The 18839-nt window shown below is 37.7% G+C and overlaps 1 protein-coding gene across 1 annotated transcript in view; it reads left to right on the forward strand.

Annotated features, from left to right (window-relative positions):
- The first annotated feature begins 391 nt into the window (after positions 1-391).
- Positions 392-18839, forward strand: part of LOC135194969 (exostosin-1-like) — a 562148-nt gene continuing 543700 nt past the window's right edge. Inside the window, exon 1 of the mRNA XM_064221213.1 lies at positions 392-1874. Within this exon, the coding sequence (XP_064077283.1) occupies positions 973-1874 (902 nt within the window). The 5' untranslated portion in view covers positions 392-972. The remainder of the gene's footprint in view (positions 1875-18839) is intronic.

Raw genomic sequence — 18839 nt, forward strand, 5'->3', positions numbered from 1 at the left:
CTACGAATAAAAAGCTCTTTGTATTTAACATTTAAAAGTAACACCTGAGGCTGTGAATGGACGTATAACCAAATCCGTATTAGATAAGTATAAGACTTTTCATGTTTCAGAAAGTTTATTAGGTTGTCAGTTGGCTATATGCTGCGGTTATGTTTATGGGGTTTAAATGATTTTATTCTTAGCAATATTAATCAGTCGTAAGTTAGTAATATTATAGTCCGTAAACATTCATTTATATTTTGAAAATGTGTTTAATTTAGATCCATCTTACAATGCAACAGCCTCGTTCCTTGAAAGAAGACGGTTAACGCCGGCGAGTTTTCGCTGGAATAGCTACATTCTCCCGGCTAGTTTTCCGCCGTGGGATTTGCATCGCTGTCAGGATTTGTTGATGACACTCTCAGTCTCTCAGTGGTGTGCTGAGTCGCGTTCTGTGAAGGTCCCTTACAAGCCACCTTGCTCCTCTCAGCCTTCAATTTCGTCCCAAAAATGCCCCGTTCGCGCAATTTGCGAAAAATGTGACCTTATGCATTACTCCGAGATGCCGTGGAAGTGTCGCCCGTTCAGTCGAAATGGCAGGGAAATGGATAAGAAAAGCGTGAAGGCAGAAATGTGATCCCTATAAAGGCTGTAGGTAGCGTAGTGCCATATATTATTATTATAATTGTTGTTGTTGTGTTGTCTGTGCGTGATTGATCGGCCGCCCTCTCTTTGGCGTTGTCATGGATGGCAGGTAAAACGGCGGGGTCGCTTTTGCACTGTGATCTAAGGCCCGCGTCGAAAGCGTGTGAGTACCTAAATGTCACTGCTGGGGTAGGTCTCGTAGCCTAGCCTAGTGGTTCTTCACCCCTGAGGAGGAGCATGTTGACGTTTGCCCGCCGGAGGCTCCTGACTGACGACGACACCGACACCACCCCAGAGTAAGTAGCTCCCCTCTTCCCTCCTCCCTCGGAGGCACCCGCGTCGAGAGCCATGAAGGCGAAGAAACGGTACCTCCTCCTGTTCAGCTGCTGCGCGTTCCTGTCGGTGGGCTACATAGGCTACCACCACTTCAAGGTGCAGCAGCAGAGTAAGTGGTACCAGCGGCTGTCCAGTTACTCGGAGGACTCTGACGTCCTGCAGGACGAGGACATCTCCCCCAACCCTAGGCTTAGGAATCGCAGGACTCCCAGTGGTGAGAAGAGTGAGGCGTTCTCCTTCCTGGACTGCAGGATGGAGACGTGCTTCGATTTTACTCGCTGTGATAGAGACTTGAAGGTGTACGTGTATCCGGTGGATGACAATGTACCGCCGAGCAGCAGTTACATGAAAGTGCTCAACGTCATACAGGACTCGAACTACCACACGTCGGATCCAAGTCGAGCCTGTATCTTTGTGTTAAGTCTGGACACCCTGGATCGCGATTCCCTCAGTAAAGACTACGTTCGCAACATGCCTTCGAGGGTGCAGCGGCTGCCGTTGTGGAATAACGGGCAGAATCACATAATATTTAATCTGTACTCGGGCACTTGGCCGGACTACACAGAAGACTTGGGATTTGATGTTGGAAAAGCCATCCTTGCAAAAGCCAGCATATCCTTGGAGAATTTCAGGCCAGGATTTGATATATCTCTGCCTCTGTTTTACAAGAGCCATCCAGAGCGAGGCGGTGACGACGGCTACCTGGACTCCAATAAATTCCCAGGGACCAAAAAGTACCTCTTGGCTTTCAAAGGGAAGCGTTACGTGTACGGCATCGGCAGCGAGACGCGCAACAGCTTATATCACCTCCACAATGAACGGGACATTGTGCTCGTCACAACGTGCAAGCATGGAGACAGCTGGAAGGAACACAAGGATGAACGCTGCGACCATGACAATGCAGAATATGACAGGTGAGGTGGCTTCATTAAAGTACTACATTGATTTTATAGGGGACAGATGCACCTTTAATAGGAACACTAGCCTAACCTTAAATTGCAGCTTATCATTACCAGCCAGATTCATTTCTGGAGGCCTGTCTATCAGCCCTCATATGGCTCATCTAATGAGCCTCATATTTATGTCAGTTGTGATTAATTTGTTCTTCTGTGTTGCATCTGGGCAGGAATATTTCTTGTTTTTTCATAAGTGTCGTTTAGTTTTCACATCTTTTAATTCATGGGGTAACTTAATATATTTGTTGCATTTTACTAGCAGTAATCTGTATTTTTCTATATGTATTCCTGTTGTTCTGTATATTTCTATACTATTGATCAGGTTTTGTCACATGTTCTGTATTTTTTCATTTTTTGCTGATTGAATATTGAGAAGGCAGTACTATAATTTATGTCCTGGTTCCTAAGCGCTCACTCCACAAACACAGTTGCGGGCACACTACATTATTCGTGTGAGACGCAGGGCTTTATTTCCTTGTTTTTTACCATTTCAATCATCTTTAGTTTTAATTTGTTTGATAGTATTTCAGAATGTTTATTTTACTTATTGTCCGCAAAATAACGCCCCAAAATTAGAGATGATTCCAAACTAGGTACTACGGTATTTCTAGGCATGTACTGCAAGGATGGTTCCTGGGAATATGACAGCCACTAGGGATTGGGGCGTCAAATGTATTTTGCCGTGTTTAGTATCAGCCCCTGGGGGTTGATTACAGTCGACCTCCCAAAAATAACAGTAAATTCTTAATAAGCAACCTAAATTCTATAGGAAACTGTAATTTCCAAAAAAATGCCTGACGCAGTTATTACCTAGATCTACCCTAGATGTTATTACAAAATATTTCTGCTTTACTAAAACCCTCCCAAACTAGATATTACAAAATATTTCCACTTTACTTATAACCCTCCCCCTTTCATTTCTTTTTCTTTTTAACTGAGGCAGAGCCATGCTATCAGCTTTGATATCTATCGCTTTTCAGGAAAACAGCATTCTTCATTTTCAGGGCTAGCTTTACATAGGCCTACTTCCCCCAGTTTTCTGTTAGGGGATCTCAGGGTCTCTAAAGTAATGTCGTGATCTTTTGTTTTTCGTATATTTTTTCACTCGCATGAATAAATGTTCGGTGTAATTAATGTAGTGCATAGTATTTTGAGGTGTTTATTAAATTTCTGTTATAACTTTATACTGTAAGTATGCTGGTGGTTGGTAACTGTGATCCTTATTGTTGTAGATATTCTTGTGGATAGTACTTACATTATTGTTTTTATTAATGCAATTAATGGATTAGTATGCCATGGCCAGGTCAAGGACCTTGACTCACTGCGTCACAGTGATTGCCAAAAGTGCTTCTTGTCTACCCTACCCAGCTCTAACCCCTCAACTAATGCTTTCGCTGAGGTCTATAGTTAGACTGTCTGGCTGTCAAGCAGGAATCACTTTTATGTTCTAATTATTGACTTGAGTTTATTTTTTGGTTATGCGCGCCAACATTTGCTGTTTTATTTTTGGATAAAAGCAGTTTTGTCAATGGCACTGTAACTACGTATAATGAATCATGTACAGAGTGTCAGTTTTCATATAATAATTCTGACAGATAAAGATGGACTGTAAAGAAAAACATCCTTCTTGGCAGAAATGAAAATAAATTGCTGGAAGTGCGCTCTCTCTCTCTCTCTCTCTCTCTCTCTCTCTCTCTCTCTCTCTCTCTCTCTCTCTCTCTCTCTCTCTCTCTCTCTCTCTCACACACACACACACATACAGTGTAGGTTGATTTTGTCACTTAAACATTGAAGCAGCATTGCTGTCTGTTCTGTTAATATCAGTTGTCACTTAGTCCGAGTGTAGGCTAAATGACAAATAGGCTAAGTAGATATTCTCTCTGAGCTTCATGGTACCCTAGGTTAGGTCAGGGATGTCTAGGAAACAAAGCCTCCTTGATCTGGTAGAACACATCGCTTTTTGTTATTATGTTAAGGGAGGTTTTGTATGGTTGCGCCGTATGTTTCACCCTTTGACTTTTAACTCTTTTAAGTTAGTTGTGATGTATTTTTATATTTCACTTGTTTTTGTTTTCTTCCTATCTTCATGCAGTATATAAAGAGAACCAGGATTCTAGATTGAGAGGAAATATAAAATAGTACCTACTAGAATTCTGTCAGGTTAGGGTTAGTGACCATCCTATCTGATTTTTAACCTTGATCTATTTTCCCTCATAGGAAATGTAACCCAGGATAATAGCAGTGTCAGTAAGCCCAAGGATAGGCTAAATAACAAATAGGCTAAGCAAGCTATTATTTCTAAAGAATTATTGTCTCTGAGCTTAATGGTGCCTTAGGTTAGGTCAGGGTGGTAGGGATGTCTTGGGGACAAAGCCTCCTGGTCGCTTTTTGTTATGTTATGTTAAGGAAGGTTATGGTTGGTTGCACCCTGTACTTCACTCTGTGATTTATGACTTTTTAGCTTAGTTGGGATGTATTTCACCTAAATCTAGTCTTTCCCTTTATTGAACGTGAGGCGATAATTACCACCTATAGTCTATGGCTGAGCACGCATGAAAATTTCATAAAAATTTTTGGAAATTCTGTATGCATAGGGTGTAAATATGCATTTCCATAAGAGAATATTGTATAGACCATTTTTTCAGGAAATTTATCCCATAACCAAATTTCAGTCCATCCAAATTCTCATGCTCTCTCAACCAATTGGTACCAGTTGTATGCAGGTGCATCTGTAGATGGCCATTCATGCCTTGCAGACTTTGAGCAAAACATTCTTTTTCAACTTGTCAAAAAAAAAAAAAAAAAAAAAAAAAAAAAAAAAAAAAAAAAAAAAAAAAAAAAAAAAAAACCTTGTCTGAATGCAACTCATGCGTTAAACTTAACCAACAGCGTGAAAGGAAATGCATCGTTTATCGTTTTCTTTTGCTGTATAACAGTTTGTATGACCTGTAGCCATTGTTTAGTGGGAATAAAGTTGGCTTTGATGGATTTCAGTGTGAACTAACTGGGCAAGCAGTGGGGGTGTAGCAGCATGCAATTCATGTAGGCAACTGGGGAGTGAGAGAATGCATTAGTTGAACTCTGTAATTTATCACTTCTGCATAAGTAGCATTTTGAATGCTTATCTGGACTTTTCCATTACAAAATAACTGCAGTACTGTATTCATAAATGATAATTTGTACATATTTTTCACCAGTTTCATGATTCCATTTTTCTAGTGGCATTTTAAAGAAATTTCATTTGTTTTTAGAACAATACTTGCAATTGGAGTTAAGAACTATTGTACTGTATATTTAACAACAAATTTATTACCTCTACTTATAATTAACTTATTTATCTTATTTCTTGGTTAAACAAACAATAATTAACTTATTTTTGGTCAGTCAAACAATAATACGTAACTTATTTCCAGGTCACACAAACACTTCAGTCCTCATTCAGATTAAAATCAGAAAGAAACCAGCAGTCAGCCAGATTCCTTGCTCATTGCCTGTGGTTCCTTGGGCCTCCAGTACCTCCACTTACTGCTCACTGATATCCACTTTTTTCTTATTAATTTTCCAGCTCGCCTAATTCATTTAAATAATTTAATCAATTTATTTCATTAGTTTTTGCTCATGCAATACAGAGAATTCTAAAAAGTACAACAAGGAGTATACTCATTTTTCTCCAGCTAATGATAGGTTTTCTTTTATTTTCCAATGTTTTTAGATTGTGTACAGTGTTAGGCATTTTGGATTAGTAATGCCAATGTTTTTAGATTGTGTACAGTGTTAGGCATTTTGGGTTGTCTTGTGTCAGTAAGTGCTAACTATACAGTATATTAGGAATAATAGCATAGTTTGATTCTAAAGCTAGAACATTTTCAGTTCATAGCAAATTTATGTGCTTTATGTGTGCTTATATATATGATTGGATTGAAGTACTGTGTACAGGCAGTCCCCGTGTTATGTTGTTCCAGACATATGGCACTGCTAACCGCAATTTTTCATCGCTGTAAGTGGATTTATGGCACCATTACCTCGCTTACGGCGCTGTAACCTGGACGTGCAGTGCTATAACAGCGCTGTAAGTGCTATTTATTCCCATTATAATTATGATGATTCGGGTTAAGGCGATTTTCGGTTAACAACGCCGTGCTGGGAACAGCACCCCCACTGTAACCTGGGACTGCCTGTATATTCTTATTGATGATTAAGTCTGTTCTTTTACAGAGCCCCCTTTGTATTGTCAAGAGCAGTTTGCTTGTTTTGCTATAGGGCATGATGTATTTCATATGTGGATATTTTTTATAGATAAGTTGAATTACCTTCTCTCGTGTAATGGTCTTCCAATCTAGCAGTTTATTTACATAATTTTAGCTTGTCAAGCTTTGGCTCATCAGCTCTGACCCCTTGCTCATTGGATATGGTGAAAGAGCTTCCTGCTTTAGATGTGTCTTTCAACCAACTGGGCCTACACCTGATGCAACTCATTGCCTTTCCCCTTCTTCCCTTGTCTGCCGTCTCCTGTAATTGAGGCCAACTATCTTTGCTAGTTTAGACTGTACAGGCAGTCCCCGGTTTACGACGGGTTCGGCTTACGACGTTCCGAGGTTAAGGCGCTTTTCAATTATATTCATCAGAAATTATTTCCAGGGTTACGGCGCCTACAATGCTGATCTGGCAGAAGAAATGACACCAAAAATGCAAAATAATCAATATTTGAAGTTTTTTTTGGTGAAAAATGCAATAAGAATGCAATTTACATAGTTTTCAATGCACCCAAAGCATTAAAAGTAAGGTTTTCTTAGGATTTTTGACAATGTTCCGGCTTACGACGTGTCTCAAGAATGGAACCCCTGTCATAACCCGGGGACTGCCTGTATCTTGTGGTTTTTCTAGAGGAACATCTTTCTAGAACTTTGGTAGTGAAAACATTACTGAATTTAATGTTTGTGTTCTCCGGGATGTGAGAGATATTACTGTCTTGATCTGAAGAAAATAACTTTCATTAAGTAAGAGGTTATTACAGTTATAATATTAATCTGGGTATCATGACTATCATCAGTCATAAATAACAAGAAAACCTGAGTCTTATCAGTACAGTACTAGGAGCAGTGATCAGGGCTGCTTTAGCAGTCAGACTCATGATCTGAGATTTAACCCATGCAAGGACCAGGGCTCATGTAGATTGTGTTGTGTGAGTTTGTGTAGTTTTTGTGTACATTGCTGCGGCAGTTATATATTTGACGTGCATTTGAAGGACGAGGAAGACATTAGGTTATCTGTTATCTTCATGATCGAAATTATACCCCAGATATATGCATATGAAATTTTAAGGATGCTTAAATGTTAATGAGAGCTGAATCCTCATGGCAGGACAATTGTCACAGTTTATATTTTATCAGATAATTGGAAGTTCAAATGTGCTGCACCTGTATCATGATACTTTTGAGGATCTAAATTTTGAAGGGTAAGCTATTAATGTTATTAGCGTTGTTTACACAAACCTTGGAAAGGTCCACATGTAGTTGCTTTTGATTTAATAAAGTACGCATCTGTTTTTTGCATTTGAAATGTGTTTGCAGCACCAAGATCGACTCACAATGTTTTTGAAAATTTACTGTCACAATTATTTCAAGTAGTATATACATAAACTAAACCTTACATTAACTGGAAGAGATGGTGAGAAATTATCTTTGGATGTATCATGCTGTATTTTGTTTTATGGAGACTAGTTTTTTATTTTTTTTTTTTTTTTTTTATTTATTTATTTTTTTTTTTTAATGCTATGAAGCTGCATAGACATTAATCAGTTAAGTTGAAGTATGTAGTCTTCTATTTAGTACATTCTTAGATCTGTAAGATAAGTGGCATTTGCTTCTCAGCGTGAAAATCAAAGAATGTAAGAGGCTCTTAATTTCTGTCATTTCCGTTACAAGCATTTATTTGGTCTGGGTAAATTTCTTCAATTAGTGGCCCTTTGAGTCATTGATTGATCTCAATAGAAATCTAAAACCCAACTTTTAGTATGTAGCTTAAGCTTGCGCTTAGATTTAGATGTTGCCACCTAAGCATGGACTGATGCAAAAATAGACAGTCTGGACTCGGACTGTGTTGTATGGTGTGAACTCAAACTTGGCCTTGCCCTTGGAAGGTGTGGATTCAGTCACAACACCACTCTTAGGAAAAAAATTTTCATTTTTGAGAAGTAAGGCCATTGTAGTTGACAGATATTGACACACATAAAGCTGCTGTTGATAGTTGGTCATCATTAAATCAACCCCTTAAAGTCGAAGATATTTTACCAGTGCTTCTTGTACAGTAAAAGGAGTTTGAGGTATACGTACTCTACTCTTATTGTGATTAAATTTTTTGAAGAAAATAATGTTTCTGATACAGACTACTTGTGGAAAGGTTTGATACACTGGTTTTGTAATGTATTCTATATATACCATATGCAGCTGCAAGATGGCTACAGAATATGAATCATGATGAGAAATGCAGTTGCTAGTATCCCCTATGACAGTGAGAGTCTTACAGATGCATTGGGGTATGTGAAGCAGCTCTTAATGGCCTTTCTTGCAGTTATGGAAATTTGTTCTATCATTCATTTTATTAGAGACAAGGAGCATAACATGTACAGTACAGTACTGTACTTATTCTCGCATTGGGCATCCTCGCATGGATGAACTTCTCTAAATGACAGAAGTTCTTTGAGATTTGATGTAGAATATGAAAAACTTGCACCACTGGAGAGACTTCACTGAACATTCTGTTTAGGTCCTGTGGTGATGGTAATATATTGAGTGAAAGTGATCCTTTCATCCGTTTAGTTCTGAAGTATTGGGCCAACTAAATGCCCTGTTTGTAATGTTACCAGGATGCCAGGGTTATTAAGTTTTGTTTCTTGCTCTTCTTCATTTGATATGATGTGACATTCACAGTAACCATATGGATGTGAGGACTTTATGGTGCTGATGTGCAGTTAGCTTTTCATAGGAACATTACTGTACATGGATATGTTGTGGGTCCAAAATGATCTTATTTGCACAGCTATGTACATTAAGAACTGTAACTTTCGATGACCTAGTAGTATTTGTATTGACTTATTGATCTGTTATCCTTATAGATATATATATAAATCATCCTTGTCAATTGCCCAGTTTCCCATGAAGTTCCTCGGAAGCCTGATTATACTGTATTTACTTTGTATGCGTTTGCATTTTAATGTAGGTATTTGGCTTTGCAATAGTTTCAATATCTATTTCTAGATATTTTTTGTGATTGCTCTTCAACAAGACTGTGGACTTCTTTCCAAGGACTTGCTTACTACTTAATTACTTCTAATAGGAGTGTTTACATGAGGATACTCAACATATATTTTTTACTGTTTATGCATGGTACAAATTATGAGTAGAAGGTAAACTTGAATAAAACTCAAAGTATGATTATCAATGTGCCTAGGACATTGAACCCCCCTAACGAATCTTGTCATTGAGTGTTTCTTTTAACTACTTGCAACAATTAAAATGCTATGTTTCATTCTGGATTGTAAATTCACTTTTGAGAACACACACACACACAGAAATTAGTAGTATCCTGAGAGTGTCTTTCAAGAATATTGGAGGGCAGTTTATCCTGAGGAGATTTTTGTTTCTTGTGCAGTACGTATGTTAAATATGGCCTTTAGCTGCGAACTCACATCTTAAATCGGACAGGAATTTTTATCTCACCCTTATTTCATTCATATTGGCTCCTCTTCTTGAAATTCTTGTCTTATGATCAATGTCTGATAAATAGACAGTGTTAGTAGGTTTCAGTAAGGTAATTGAGCAGGCTGTTGAATTTCTAGTGATGCTGATCATTCTTTTGCATCCAGATCTTCCAAGTATAATATCTGCTAAGTTTAACAGTTTTGCCTCTTCTGGAATGTTCAGTACCACAGTTTTCTTGAAAGTTTTCAGTTGTGACTAAATCATGGAACGGTCTTTATAATGATGTAACTGGATTAAAATTCAATGTTCATACTTGTTTCAAATGCTTTATTAGTTGAAGGGAGACACATGAATCTCATTACCATTGTTTGTTGTTTAATGTACTTGTTTTTTCCTCCTTTTTAGTTTATTTTTCTCTTTTTATTTTTTTAATCCTTGCTGGTCTGCTTTCATATTATGAGTTTATAACCCATGGGTTTGTAGCATTCTGCTTTTCCAACTAGAGATGGAGCTTGGCTAATGATACGTAGTAATAATATTTATATACAGGCAGTCTCCAGGTTACGGCAGCGGTTCCGTTCTTGAGACGCTTCGTAAGCCGAAAATTGTCCTAAGCCGGAACATCATAAAAAATCCTAAGAAAACCTTACTTTAATGCTTTTGGTGCATTGAAAACTATGTAAACTGCATTCTTATTGCATTTTTCATTAAAAAAAAACTTCAAATGTTGATTATTTTGCATTTTTGGTGTCTTATTTCATCTGCCAGATGAGTGTTGTAGGCGTCGTAACCCTGGAACATGCGTCATAACCTTGGAAATAATGTCTAATGAATATAATTGAGAAGCGCCTTAACCTCAGAGCGCCGTAACCCGAACCCGTCGTAACCCAGGGACTGCCTGTATATTCACGCACTTAATGACCACCTCAAGTTTGATATGTTGTGAAGAATAAATAGATAAATGTTGTTGTGTAATGTGGTAAAAAAATATTAGACAATTTTTGTGCTTCTGTAATTCCTCCTTTATTGTATTTTGCTTTTTAATTGTAATTTTTTATATTTTCATTAGCAACACAACTTAGAAAAGTAGCTTAGAATATGGACACAGCAAAGACGAACATAATTCATGAGTGCATACAGTGGTTACAAGAAATAGAGTTTATTTACCAATTTTTTTAGGACATGGGAAAAGCTTATTTCTATGTAATTCTCTTTGAATTTTCTCTAGAGGAATGTTTGTGCAATCTGATGCCATCCAGATTTTGAAAGTAGGATTAGATGAAGCAGAGCATCTTTGTCATATGAAATTTAAGGGGTTAATGGCGATGCTGCATAAGAGTAATATTTTTGTATTTTAATTGAAACAGGAATGGCCTGTGTAATCATACTCTCTGGGTGAAGGAAAGTGAGATTTCCAAAGCTTTACTCTGATAGATTATTTATCAGAAAGATAACTTTCTTGAGCAGTAATTGAGATTAGCTCAGTCTCAGATATGATAGCCAATAATGAATGGATTCTTTCTGTAGACACAGCTAGATTTTTTTTTAGAATGTTTTGCTTGGACTAACTTGCCTGTTGTTAATCTTTTATTTTTCCTGAAGGGAGGTAGTGCCATCATCGCACTTCATACGGTGTACTGTACGCATTACTTAAGGTTGTTTGCAGCATCCCTTTGGCACCTTTTACTGTACTTCTGTTCATATTCTCTTTCGTACTTCTGTTCTTATTCTCTTTCTTCCATTTTACTTTCCACCCTCTCCTAGCAATTGTTTCTTTTTACAACTTCAAGGTCTTCCTCCTGTCACACTTTTAAAACCTTTTGACTTTCAATTTTCCTTTCATAGCTGAATGACCTCATAGGTCCCAGTGCTTGACTTTGGGCCTAAATTTTATATTCTAAATCACAATGTTTTTTTTTTATATTTTCAAGGTGGCAAGTTTTTCATCATCTTGAGTTGTCTGAAGTTAATCTCACAAGAGATTTTATTATGTTAGTTTTGAGGTTTTCATCAGTTTATATCACTTCACACTTCTGGGAAGGCAGCATGGTTGTAAATTGCTGTATGGTATGTACAAATTAGGTGTATTGTTTAGAAGTTACAAATACTGTTCTTCATTCAAGCATAATGTTGGCAGAATATATCTGAAATATATTTGTGTTTATTGGAGTGGTTTATCCATTCAACTTCATCCTCTGTTATATGGCATCAAAGGCAATCTTAGTCAGTGATCTGGCCCTTTCCCCATCACATTTCGAGACTCATAGAGCTTGTCACCTTTATGTACTTGCATCATAGTGCAATTTTTCATTCATATGCATAATCAGTGGCCCAGTAAACTCCGCTGCAATGTACCCAGTTTGAAGGAAGAGTCTTCTTTGCTCTTTAATCTTGCCACAAACATTCACAGGCTATATGCATGAAAACAAGTAATTAAAGCTGTTAGATTCTACATATATATATATATATATATATATATATATATATTATATATATATATATATATATATATATATGTATATAAAGATATACAAAGAAGAAAACTAGGCAGCAAGCAAGAGCTTTTGAGGTTCTGAGAAAAAAACGTTTGGTCGAGGCATGAAATCAGCTTGAGAACTAAGATGAGAATATTCAATGCAGTAGTACTACCAGTCCTGATGTATGGCTCGTCCACCTGGGCACTGACCAGAACAGAGGAGAAAAAGTTGGATGCTTTTGAGATGAAGCTGCTGAGAAGAATACTTGGCATTAAATGGGATGATTATGTTAGAAATGAAGACATCAGGGTGAGATTGAGGCAAAGGCCAGTCAGTACATGTTGAGAGGATGGAAGAGAATAGAGACCCCAGGAGAGCACTGAGAGCAGTACAAATAGGAAGAAGACCGCTGGGTAGACCAAGAACGAGGTGGATAGACATAATTGTCAGGGATCTTGAGGATGAAATCCAAAACTTAGAGGAAGCGAGGGAAATGGCTCGGGATAGAGACAGATGGAGAGGAACTGTATCAGCCTTATGCCACTGGCCAGTGGCGGGAAGATAAAGTAAGTATATATATATATATATATATATATATATATATATATATATATATATAATTTATATATACATCACACACGTACGTAACATATTTGCACGAGAGAGAGAAAGGGAACGAGAGAGGAGAGAGAGAATGAGGGAAGATGGTATTGACTTGTAAAATATTTCAATGATTGTGTTTTAGATAGAGTACATGCGCCCTGTTATCTCTCCCTTGCAGTAAATTCACTGCCGGCATCCTTTGATTTGCTCAGACTTCAAAATAAGGTTAGATACTCGTAGAACTTCATCAGAGACACACACAGGTATGCACTTGCTTATCGTGTAATCACATCAGCTCAATTTAACGGGGCACTGCCTCCCGCTGTGTACCTTACTTCCATGTAGCCTAGCCTTCGTGTCAACAGTTCGCGGAGTAGAGGGAGCCATCGTTTCCTCGTGGAATGCCGATGAATACGGACTGCAGTAAAACAGCAATAAATGAATATGACGGCGTGTGACACGTTCCTTGCTGCGTTTAGAGAAATGTGAATTACACTAAAGGGAAGCGGGAAATTGTTCATGCATGTTGACTTGGTTTATTGGCTGTGCAGTTGAGTCTGTTGCTGGTAGTACTGTAAAAACCTAGTACTATGAGATGTAAACCGAGTACTATGAGATCCATGCAGAAGTTTCTGGAAGTATTGTTGTGAAATGTCTTCACAGTTGTTAGGACATTTTGGGAATGCTAGACATGAAAAGTCTTGGCAATTCAAATGAAAGTTAGACATGACATCATAACATATCACTTAAAGAAGTACGGTACCTACTACTGCAGTAACATTTACAAGCAAAATTTGACCATATAGCTATATATAGTACCAAAGCAGTATCGAGGTTTGTAATGAGCGTAGGTAGGCTCATAGAAAATAAGTTACTGAAATAGGGGCGGGAAAAAAGGCCTTGTTTATTGTTTTTATTCAAGAACGCAAATGTCAACAACAGCTGAAAAATATGTCTGGCGTTTCAGGTGCTCATTAGGCTAATGACATTACTCTGTTGTGATTTTTATGCTGCCCAGTCTCGTTTGGCGATGCATAGATGCCTGATAGAGGTTTTATTCTTTCCCATCACTGCTGTTTTCAAATTTCTGGTGATGTGAAAGAAAAAAAAATGTTGCTGGTGAGAATAAGTTAACAATTAACTGTCAAGAAAAGTCTCAGCAATTTCAAGACAAGTTTGGGGAGTTGGTTGAGGTCCTCTCTCTCTCTCTCTCTCCTCTCTCTCTCTCTCTCTCTCTCTCTCTCTCTCTCTCTCATACAATACATTTTGGTACCTTGTAGTCTTATGGCATGCCAACATCATTTAGTTGTACTCGGTTGTAAAGTATTCTTTGCTGCATTACATTTCACGCCGTACACATTGCTTTCAGTCACTTTTTTATTTATTTTTTTATTTTTTCAAAATTGAAAGTCCTTTTCATTCACAGAGTCGGAATCCGTGTCCTTCCGGAAAGTAAAAAAAAGTCCTGTCCTCTTTCAAAATCAAAGATCCGGCAATTGTCATGTCCTTGTTTAAAGTAAAAAGTCCTGTCCTTTTTTTAAAGTAAAAAATCGTATTCTTCCTCAAGGCCAAAAGTCTTGCTCTTTCTCATGTCCTTTTTCAAACTCAAAAGTCGTATTCTTTCTCAAAGTCAAAAGTCCTGCCCGTCCTCAAAGTCAAAAGTCCTATTCTTCCTCAAGGCTAAAAATCCTATTCTTTCTCAAAGTGAAAAGTGTTGTCATTTTTCAAAGTAAAAAATCGTATTCCTCGTCAAGACTAAGTCCCATTCTTTCTCAAGTGAAAAGTCCTATTCTTTTTCAAAGTAAAAAGTCCTATTCTTCCTCAAGGCCAAAACTGCTGTCATCCCTCAATGTCAGAAGTGCTGCTCTGGCTCAAGTCTTGTCAGCATGTGGCCGTTTCTTCATCACTGACAACGTGCATCTCGTCTCCAAGCAGCCATGGAGTGTGTGTGTGTGTGTGTGTGCTGTGTTATCAAGAATGGTTTGTCTTAAGAAATGTGCTTTATCATCTGGTTGGTGGGTGTGTTTTGTCGGACCATCTCCTCTTTATTCTATTCATGAGGTATTTAGACCGAAAGCGCTATGTTAGTCTTCGCTCGCATCCCGTTTTCTTTTGTAGTTTGTTTTGCGTTGGGGCTATGCTTTTGAAAACGAGCCGTGTTTGCATTAGGCTGACAGATTCTCTCTCTCTCTCTCTCTCTTTATGCGATTTTGGAGGATCCTTCGTTTTATGGTCTTTTCGTGAGTTGCTGTGTCGCTTTCCACTTTGCCATCCTAGTTGATGTAACCAACAATTTAGCGACATTTTGGGATGGGACGGATATTGAATATCAAATCGTGGATGGACTCTCTCTCTCTCTCTCTCTCTCTCTCTCTCTCTCTCTCTCTCTCTCTCTCTCTCTCAGCCACGTGGAACAGACTTGGCGTTCGGCAGTGAAAGAAAAAATAGACAAGTTATTGTTTGCGTATCTTTATTTTATTAACTTATTGAAAGGCTTACTCCAGTTAGATGCTTGTTAAATTGTTTTCTTTTATTCTTTATTTTTTTGTCTCCGTAGGGGGTTAGTGCCGTCAGTGCACCTCACATAGTGCACTGTACGCATTACTATAGCTGCAACTTTCATTTCTTTTAACTGTACTACCTCCGTTCATATATTCAGTTTTTTTTTAGCCTAAAATCTATTTTTGCAGCCTGAAATATTCAGGTTTTTTCAGCTAGAGATATAATCGGTTTTCAACAAGTAATATTCAGTTTGTTTCAGCCTGAAATATTCAATTTTTTCCAGCTTGTCATATTAAATTTATTTCGTCCTGAAGTAGTACTAATTTTCTCAGCCTGTGATGACTTGATTTTTTTCGTTGTGACAAATTCAGCTTTTTTAGATTTTCAGCTTAGAATACAAATGTCCTCCCTCTTGAAAAATATTTATTTCGACTTCAGATACTACCTAGAGCTACAGCAGTCAGTCAGTCCATGCTTTGTGTTTTGTTCTTCTATGACGTCAAAAGCCGCGTTTTCATCTGACAGCCGTAAATCTGATAAGAAAACATGAGAGAGAGAGAGAGAGAGAGAGAGAGAACTAGTATCCCGGCAAGCAGTATATTTCCCCCGTTTATGGCAAGATCAACAAAGATGTGTTAGATGCCAGAAATCTCACGTGTACGTGATAAACAAGACAAAGGATTGTTTTCTCTCTCTCTCTCTCTCTCTCTCTCTCTCTCTCTCTCTCTCTCTCCTGGGACTACATATGTACGGAATGTCTGTGAGGTCTTGCCGATATTGAAATTATGATAGAATGGTGTATATTTCATCATGATTTCTGCTCATTCATGTATCTCTCTCTCTCTCTCTCTCTCTCTCTCTCTCTCTCTCTCTCTCTCTCTCTCTCTCAACATTTGACTAATTACTAGGTCCAAAGTTTACTGCAAAGTTTATCAGAGGCATATACACCGTGTTGAGAGAGAGAGAGAGAGAGATGTAATGCAGATGTAATCGCACATTTCGAGATAAAACTTGGATAAGGAAATCCCAGCGAATAGAGTTGACATTTTTATCGACAGTTAATTGTTCATGCTTGTTAATCCGATGGCTGTAATCTTTTACGGCGTCAGTGACCTTCGGTAATGCGACGCCAGACGATTGGGAGGTGTGCTGTTTGTTTTAAAAAAATCACAAATTTCGATTTTTGTGCATTTGTGTGTTTTTTTATTTATTTATTTTTTTTTTTATAATAACTTGACGGTTTTCTTTTAAACTGTTTGATTTTGGTTTCATACCATCCATGATTCAGATCGTATTTTAGTTTGATGACAAACGTAATTTATCTTATATTTCATTTTGATACCATCCGTTAATTTATCATATATTTTAATTTGAAACCGTCCATAGTTTATCTTTGAGTTTAGTTTAATATCATCCAAAATTTATCTTTTAGTTTGATAACATTCAGTTTCTTATACGTCAGCAGTCTGGTTTCAGTTCGTCCACTCGACATTTGTCTACCCACCCCAAACCCCCCCCAAACCCCCACCCCCCCCCCCCCCCCCCCCCCCCCCACCCCCCCCCCCCCCCCCCCCTCTCGAATTTTCGGTAGCGCTTCGTTTACCTTTCACTGGACATTCATCAACATCTCTTTTTATTGAATGTCTCATCATTGCGTCGCTTTTTTTTTTTTTTTTTTTTTTTTTTTCCACAATCGTCTTTTCTCCTCCTCCCCCCTCCCCCAATGAATCTTTGGTAGCACTTCGTTACCTTTCACTGGACATTCGTCAATAGTTATTGTATTTAATGTCTCATTTTTGCGTCGCTTTTTTTTTTTTTTTTTTATTTTTTTTTTTTTTTTTTTTTTTTTTTTTTTTTTTTTTTTTTTTTTAAACTATCGTTCCCCCCTCCCCCCCCACAAAAAAAAAACTAATTTTGGGTAGCACTTCGTTACCGTTTTAACTGGAAATTCGTCGACAGCTGTTTTATTGAATGTCTCATTTTGCGTCGCCTCAAAAAAAAATTTAATTAATAATGTTATGTATATATATATATATATATATATATATATAATATATATATATATATATATATATATGTATATATATATTTATATATATTTTTATTTTTTTTTAAACTAGCCTTCGTCAACCCGCTTCGAACGACTGCTACCTACGTAGCTATTAAACTCCGGAGTGTGTTTGTCGACCCAAAACCCCAGTGAATGTCATTAATTCGGGGTACGGGTCGAGTCTAATTGAATTAAACATGCAATTAAGTTATCGGAAAGCTGGGTTTTCGCCTAAATAACTTTCACGTTTCCTTAGTGCGTTTGGGAATGACTTGGATGTTTTTGTTGTTTTAGAGGATTTGATATTTCCTGTTTGGTTGGGTTACTTTTGCAAGGTAGTTTGAGAATGGTTTGATTTCTCTCTCTCTCTCTCTCTCTCCAAACAAGCAGAAAATGGCTGGATTAAGGCGTGTTAAGTATACCTTATATATATATATATATATATATATATATATATTATATATATATATATATATATATATTATATATATATCATACTATATACACACACACACACACATATATATATATATATATATATATATCTATATATATATATATATATACCATATATACATACACATACTATATATATATATATATATATAAATATATATATATATATAGTCGTGAAAAATCCACAATTATGTGTAAGATCGAAAACTATATATTTTGAAAGTATGAGAATCAGAATATTAATTTTCAATTTTTTCACTCGCATCGTTTCAAAAGAGAGCTTTTGTCCCATACACGTAATTGTGGATTCTCGCTGAATATATATTTAGTAAATAAAGCAATGAATGTGCTGCTGATTGTAGCATTGAGGCATTTACAGTATTATAGGTTTGCGTTAGGCCTTTGTGGTAGTGGATCTTTAGCTAAAAACAACTTTATTTTCATATTTATTTACTTATTTATTTTTGTAATTGCATACAGTGGTAGGTTTCGTACGAGGAGGGAAGTCGACCCGCTTCTCTCTCTCTCTCTCTCTCTCTCTCTCTCTCTCTCTCTCTCCTCTCTCTCTCTCTCTCTCTGTACTGTAATTTCATGTTGATATTTTTCATGGCGCGTCGTACCCCAGGATAGCATCAAAGGAAGAAGATGAACTTTGATGAGTGTGACTTCTGTTTCTGTATGCCCCCGACCCCAACAAACATCCGCCCCCCCCCCCCCCCCCCTCCTCCTCCCTCTCCCTCCTCCCCCCCCCCCTCCGCCTCCTCCTTCCCCTCCTCCTCCTCCTCCAAACAACTTCGTCTATTTATGATCATTCTCCCTTCATTTTAGTGCTGGATGTTACCTTCGTGTCGTATTTTTAGACATTGCTCTGGTGACGCGTTTGATATACTTTTGCAAGGTAGTTTGAGAATGGTTTGATTTCTCTCTCTCTCTCTCTCTCTCTCTCTCTCTCTCTCTCTCTCTCTCTCTCTCTCTCTCAAACGCCTCTAACCCCCTAGTAAATGGACTCTCTCTCTCTCTCTCTATCTCTCACACCCCTTAATAAGTAAATGACGACTGTCCATCGTGATAAATCTCGGTGCCGGGGGCGTTATTTGGTCCAGTTTAATGGCCGGAGGGGAAAATGTAATCTGGT

The sequence above is a fragment of the Macrobrachium nipponense genome, chromosome 15 (assembly GCF_015104395.2).
Source record: "Macrobrachium nipponense isolate FS-2020 chromosome 15, ASM1510439v2, whole genome shotgun sequence".
NCBI lineage: Eukaryota > Metazoa > Arthropoda > Malacostraca > Decapoda > Palaemonidae > Macrobrachium > Macrobrachium nipponense.